This window comes from Ovis canadensis, chromosome 13, assembly GCF_042477335.2.
Source record: "Ovis canadensis isolate MfBH-ARS-UI-01 breed Bighorn chromosome 13, ARS-UI_OviCan_v2, whole genome shotgun sequence".
Taxonomy (NCBI): domain Eukaryota; kingdom Metazoa; phylum Chordata; class Mammalia; order Artiodactyla; family Bovidae; genus Ovis; species Ovis canadensis.
The window spans coordinates 82922352-82929229 of NC_091257.1; the positions used below are offsets into that span (position 1 = coordinate 82922352).

The 6878-nt window shown below is 61.6% G+C and overlaps 1 protein-coding gene across 1 annotated transcript; it reads left to right on the forward strand.

Annotated features, from left to right (window-relative positions):
- Positions 1–745: 745 nt before the first annotated feature.
- On the forward strand, positions 746–5450 carry SLC32A1 (solute carrier family 32 member 1). Its single transcript, XM_069548919.1, has 2 exons — positions 746–1170; positions 3522–5450. The coding sequence occupies exons 1-2, from the start codon at positions 778–780 to the stop codon at positions 4707–4709; spliced, it is 1581 nt and encodes a 526-aa protein (XP_069405020.1). The 5' UTR covers positions 746–777; the 3' UTR covers positions 4710–5450.
- The last annotated feature ends 1428 nt before the right edge of the window (positions 5451–6878 follow it).

The window sequence follows — 6878 nt, forward strand, 5'->3', positions numbered from 1 at the left end:
GGCCCGCGCTGCCGGAGACAGGTAACTGTCCTGCTGCCTTCCCGGGCATCTGGACCAGTCCTTGGTGAGAGGATCTGGGGCTGAAAGGCTCCCGGACTCTGGAAGGGGTAGCTAGGGACAGGGGACCGAGAGCATCTGCCCGCTCGGGCCCCCTCCCTCCCTGCGGCTGCGAGATGGGAAGGGCCAGGATCGGAGTTTAGCACCTCCCCCAGAAATGCAGCACTCTGGCCCCCACCCCGCCCCCGCACCCCTCCTTCGCGCGCTCCCTCCCGCTCCCGTCCGTGGGCGCCCTTCTCCGGTCCCCATCTCGGTTCCGGAGTCCCTTGGTGCCCCCTTTCTCTTCTCCTTGCCCCCTCCTCACGCCTCCTGCCTCCCGGAGTTTCTCCCTCCCCAGCCCCCCTACCCGCATCACCGCCTGATTCCGAGGGGCGGGAGCGCTTTGGGCTGCGCGCGGGTGGGGGCGCCGCGCCAGCTTCGCGTAGCCGCTCTGACGCCGCCGTCGCCGCCGCCGCCCTCCGCAGCCCAGCCTCGCGCCCCGCGGCAGCTCCGCAGTGCACTCGCCGCCGCCGCTCCGCCAGCCCCGCTGCCCGCCCGCCGGGTCGGCCTCCAGCGAGCCTCAGACGCCAGCGGAGGAGGTCATGAGCCAGAGCGCCCCGGGACGCCGCGGGGAGAGCGAGCGAAGATAGCGCCCTCGCAGCCCCCTGGCCCTCGCCGCCTGGCCGCGCGTCCCCCGGGTCCCCGGTCCCTGCTGTCCTTTCCTCGGGCCCCGCCGCCGCCATGGCCACCCTGCTCCGCAGCAAGCTGTCCAATGTGGCCACATCCGTGTCCAACAAGTCCCAGGCCAAGGTGAGCGGCATGTTCGCCAGGATGGGTTTTCAGGCGGCCACCGACGAGGAGGCGGTGGGCTTCGCGCACTGCGACGACCTCGACTTTGAGCACCGTCAGGGCTTGCAGATGGACATCCTGAAAAGCGAGGGCGAGCCCTGCGGGGACGAGGGCGCCGAACCACCCGTCGAGGGAGACATCCACTACCAGCGCGGCGGGGGCGCGCCCCTGCCGCCCTCGGGCTCCAAGGACCAGGCCTTAGGAGCTGGTGGCGAGTTCGGAGGCCACGACAAGCCTAAGATCACGGCGTGGGAGGCAGGCTGGAACGTGACCAACGCTATCCAGGTGAGCGCGGGATTCCCAGCTCTGCCTGTCCCCTCCCCCGACCCCCCACCCCCAGTTCTGCGCACCAGGCTCTGCCGGAAGCAGAGTCCCTTGGAGATCTCAGCCTCAAGACCCCCTCCAGTACCCGGACTCTCGGCTTTCCCCATCCCTCTCAGCCCTGCGCGGGGATCTACGCCCCCAGGCGATGTGTCCTCCCCCTGGTCCGGCCCCTCTCCCGCGTCCTCGGCCGCGGGATGGCTAAGCTGAGGTTCGGTCAGAGATGCTTGCCCGGAGACCCTGCAAAAGCGAGGGAAACGGGGAGGGGGAATGGGGAGGAGTGAGGGAGAAAGAAAATCAGGATAGGAAGGAACAGCGTCGCCTGGGACTCCGGAATGGATTCACAGCTGCATTTTCAGTAGAAAGGAAGAGGGGGGAATCGCTGTGCGGGGAGTCTCCTCCCCCGACACACACGACACACGCGCACAGACAGCGTGTATGTACATAGACACACATACCCACAGCCCCCCTCCCCAACGAAGAAACGCAGGTCACAGGTTCACACGACATCCATCTATACATAGACCACAAGATTATCCTCAAATGCACCTTCATACACCCCTACACCTCCCGCACACTGAAACACATACCTCTACATACCAAGGGCACACACACAAACCTTTTTAAACATAACTCACATACGCACAGATTCATGCATACAGGATCCACGCGCTATCTCAGGTGCAGTCCTGTCGGGGACAAACAAGTGTTCACAAATATGCACACACACAAACACATACGTGTGACCACACAAGCACAACATGGTCTTTGGTGCCCCAGCGCTGCCTGCCCACAGACTCACCCCTCTCGGCCGAAATCCCTGTTTCCTGGCGACCACAAAAAGGCGACCAGCTCCTCCGCGTGTGACCCTGGCGCAGCCGCCTCCAGATGCTCTGAACCTCCTCTGGTCGTCACCCCGTCACCCCTACGGTCAACCCTCAGTCCCCACCAGGCGGCGCCGGTTTCCACCCGGAGAGCGTTTGCAATCTGCACAACGACCCCGGGCGCCGACGAAGGCGGGCTGGCCGCGGCTCGCCGGGCACAGGAGGCCTCGGCCCCGGGCGTCCCCGGGCCCTGCAGCTTTGCAACCCAAGCCCTATCCTCGGCGTCTCCGGAGCGCATGGTCGCTGGGGCGCAGAACGTGGGTTTCTCAGGAGCTGGAGGCCCAGATGGGGTTACTCAGGGACCCGGGCTCCGCGGGACTCTTAGGGGCCCCGCTCAATAAGTGACTCAACCCAAGATGCCTCCCCCTCCAGGGCCGGGTAGGACGGCCAAGCGCAATCAGGGACCGGGGACCGCACCAGCTTCGGCCGCTCCTCGCGCCTCCACCTGGGGCATCTTTAAAGGGCTCGTTCGGTTGGCCTGGTGGGAGGCTAGGGTGGGAAGCTGGAGGCCTGCAAGCCTCGGGAGCCCTGGATTTCGTTAGCTTTGCTTCCCCATGTGGATTCTAAACCTTCCTTCCACAGCTCTGCTTGCCTCATCCCGCAGCTTCTGGTTCTCGACTCTCGCTTGATTCCGCCTTCGACCCAGCGCTCGCGCTATCCCCGCAGGCCCCTCATCCTGCCTGCCTCCACCCCTCAGTCCCTTTCCTTAGGGATCCGTCTCTGCGCCCCAATTCCGGCCTGGCCCTAAGACTGCCCTATCCTGCCTCCCTGCCCCCGCGCCCCCTGGCCTCACCCCAGTCGAAACCCTTCGCAGGCAACCTCTCTTTCCCTCCCTTCCAGCCCCCCTGAGGCTGGCCTCACGCTCAGCTCCTCTCCCTCCCTCTCCCGACTCCTTTCCCTCCCGCTGCCGCTTTTACATTTTCCTTTTTCGGTTTGGCCCTTCGGCCCCTGCGTTTCCCTTTTTAGCTTCCGTGCACCCCATTCCGGCCCCACCTTAGCCTCCGTGCCCCCTTTTCTTAATGGCCCAGGCCCCGCTCTCTACCTTTCTCCTTGCCCTTTTCCGGCCACGCCCCCTCCAGCCCCTTCTCGCCTTCTTCCGAACCACCCCCAGGTATCTCCACCTACCGTTTCGTCTTTGTAGCTTGACAACCAGCCCCCAACTCAGCCCGCTCTCCAGTTCCCAGCCACTAAGCATACCTCTTCTCGGTTCCGTCCCTCGCCATCTCTGACTCAACGTCCACGTTCCCCCTTCAGGCCGCTCTACACCCTCACTCCAGCCTACCCTTAACCTCTTCTCTCAGAGACTTAGGCCCAGTTCTCACTTCCTTAGCGCTCCCTTCCGGCGACACCCTTAATGCACTCCCCTAGACCCTACTCCGCCGAGACCTCCTCCTCTGAGCGCCCGGGTTTGGTTGCTTCTTCGCTCCGCAGGGTATGTTCGTGCTGGGCCTGCCCTACGCCATCCTGCACGGCGGCTATCTGGGATTGTTCCTGATCATCTTCGCCGCCGTGGTGTGCTGCTACACCGGCAAGATCCTCATCGCCTGCCTGTACGAGGAGAACGAGGACGGCGAGGTGGTGCGCGTGCGGGACTCGTACGTGGCCATTGCCAACGCCTGCTGCGCCCCGCGCTTCCCCACGCTGGGCGGCCGTGTGGTGAACGTAGCGCAGATCATCGAGCTGGTGATGACTTGCATCCTGTACGTGGTGGTGAGCGGCAACCTCATGTACAACAGCTTCCCGGGGCTGCCCGTGTCGCAGAAGTCCTGGTCCATCATCGCCACGGCGGTACTGCTGCCTTGCGCCTTCCTTAAGAACCTCAAGGCCGTGTCCAAGTTCAGCCTGCTGTGCACATTGGCCCACTTCGTCATCAACATTCTGGTCATTGCCTACTGCCTGTCGCGGGCACGCGATTGGGCCTGGGAGAAGGTCAAGTTTTACATCGACGTCAAGAAGTTTCCCATCTCCATCGGCATCATCGTGTTCAGCTACACGTCGCAGATTTTCCTGCCTTCGCTGGAGGGCAACATGCAGCAGCCCGCCGAGTTCCACTGCATGATGAACTGGACGCACATCGCCGCCTGCGTGCTCAAAGGCCTCTTCGCGCTCGTCGCCTACCTCACCTGGGCCGATGAGACCAAGGAGGTCATCACGGATAACCTGCCCGGGTCCATCCGCGCCGTGGTCAACATCTTCCTGGTGGCCAAGGCGCTGCTGTCCTACCCCTTGCCCTTCTTCGCTGCCGTCGAGGTGCTGGAGAAGTCGCTTTTCCAGGAAGGCAGCCGCGCCTTCTTCCCCGCTTGCTACGGCGGCGACGGGCGCCTCAAGTCGTGGGGGCTGACGCTGCGCTGCGCGCTGGTGGTCTTCACGCTGCTCATGGCCATCTACGTGCCGCACTTCGCGCTGCTCATGGGCCTCACCGGCAGCCTCACGGGCGCCGGCCTCTGCTTCCTGCTGCCCAGCCTCTTCCATCTGCGCCTGCTCTGGCGCAAGCTGCTGTGGCACCAGGTCTTCTTCGACGTCGCCATCTTCGTCATCGGCGGCATCTGCAGCGTGTCCGGCTTCGTGCACTCTCTGGAGGGCCTCATTGAGGCCTACCGAACCAACGCGGAGGACTAGGGCGCGCGGGAGCGAGCCGCGGCCGCGCTCCCGCGCTCTCCTCGCTCCCCACCCACCCCACCCCCACCCACCCCGCGCGCCCCGCTGCAGCCGTGCTTGGGAAGCCAAGCCGTCAACATCTCTGGTTCCTAGTTTCTGATTCTGCGGGTTGGGGGTGGGAGGGGCTAGGGATCCACCATCCATCGCGTCTGCGTTTCTGTTGTCCTTTCTTTTTCACAAAACACCCTGGTTTCGGGGGAGGCGGGGGGGGCATCTGCGGGCAAGGTTTTCTGTCCTTCCAGTAGGGGCCCCGACACTTTGGTCCCTGTCACCGAGAGGAGGGGTGGGAAGGGAGGGAGAAGGGGGCGCAGCTCGCTGGCGCGGAAACTTGACCTTGGGGGGGACATTTCACAGCCATCAGTGCTCGGAATCTGCAGCGTCCGGCCATTTCCAGCAAGAGCGCTTCCCATTCCGGAGACATTTCAGCCCCGCAGCGGGAAAGGCTGGCCGGGAAATCCGTTTCGGGTGGGCGAATTTCCTTCAGCCTAGCGGAGAGGCGAGGAGCCGCGGCGGGGCTGGCTTGCCTGCGGTTTTCAGGAATCCAAACTCATCCTGCGCAATTTATCAGGTTGTGGAACTGTTTTACTGTGCGTGTGGTGTGCTCGTGGTGAATAAGGTGAAATGTATATCAGAAAAAAAAATCTATCTCTAATTTAGAGCGCGGTGCATAATTATATCCGCAAATAAAGAAGAAACAAAGCCGCTCGCGGCCCTGGCTCAATTCTGCATTTTCGAACGCGCGGGAATCCGGGCTCTAGCCCTCCCGGATGAAGCAACTGGGAGCAAAGAGGCAGCTGTAGGGAAAGAGTCCAGGGAGAGGAGGGGGAGGCTCTCCAGGAGCTTGGGGGACTCAGGCGGTGCGCCCACAGTTTCCGAGTGACCTTGGTCCCCAGCCGCCAGGACTAGGCTTTTTTTTTTTTTTAACCCAACTCTCTTCCCGGGAGTTGGATCCATCTGAGAGTTTGGTGGATGCTCTCAACTTCCAATCCTTTTTAAAAAGTTTTTTCTGTGTACAAAATTCCTTCCCTGGTGGCTCATTGGTAGAGAATTCACCTGCCAATGTAGGAGAGGCAGGCTGGATCCCTGGGTGGGGAAGATCCCCTGGAGAAGGAAATTGCAACCCACTCCAGTATTCTTGCTTGGGAAATCCCATGGACAGAGGAGCCTGGCGGGCTACAGTCCATGGGGTCCCAAAGAGTCAGACACCACCTAGCAGTTAAGCAACAACAAAAGCCCTACAGGGTTTTCAACAAATATGTATAGACAGCTCACCAGAGATGAGGACTGTGCTGGCTTCCTGGAGAAACAAACCCAGCTCTATCCTCCTGGAGCTTACAGTCTAGAAGAGGAGAGAGGGGCAATAGACAAGGACTCTGAAATCCACAGTATGACTTACAGGCTGTAAAGGAAATCAGCAGGGCTCTTGCGTATTTCCCAGGGTGGGAACCAACCCGGCCTCCCACGCATCTCTCACCCTGGAGAATCCCCCTTCAGTCCCCTCTGTGTGGAGTTTACATAGCCACAGTGAAGAGATCCGACTATTTAGATTCACCAAGCACAGCACTTTGTGTTCCAGCCTCGCCCTTTTTTGAGCAGCCTATCTGAGGAAGTGTTTACTTGAAATGCCCAGAGGACGCAGTTCTCTTTTGTGCGCAGATCCTACTCCAGGCGCAACCCTCGCGTCCACGGCGTCAGTCTTGGGAAAGATGAGAATGGGTCGTGGTTAGACTCTACAGATGAGATCTGCGTGCTCAGGACGGCTGGCCGTTATCACTGAGAGAAGTCATGCTGGAGGTTTTTGGTCTCTCCCATTAAGGCAGAGGCCTCGTTTAGAACGATTTCTCCAGGAGCAAAGGGCACACGGGGAAAGAAAGGGGATATTACCGAATGCGCGGTGGCCATTTCTCCCTGCCCCATGTGACAGGCGTGGGTGAGTGTGTGTCGCTGAGCGAGAGAGCGCAGCTTACGCGATATCCCGCGGGGCGTGGGGTGGGGTGGGGGCATGAAGAGTCTTGATGAATGTGTGTGCCTGCCTCGGTGTGCAGACCATCCATGAACGCCTGCCTGCGACAGAGGTAACTGCGCACTGCCCTGGTTCCGCAGTCATCCAAAGGGAGTGGGAGCGCAAGG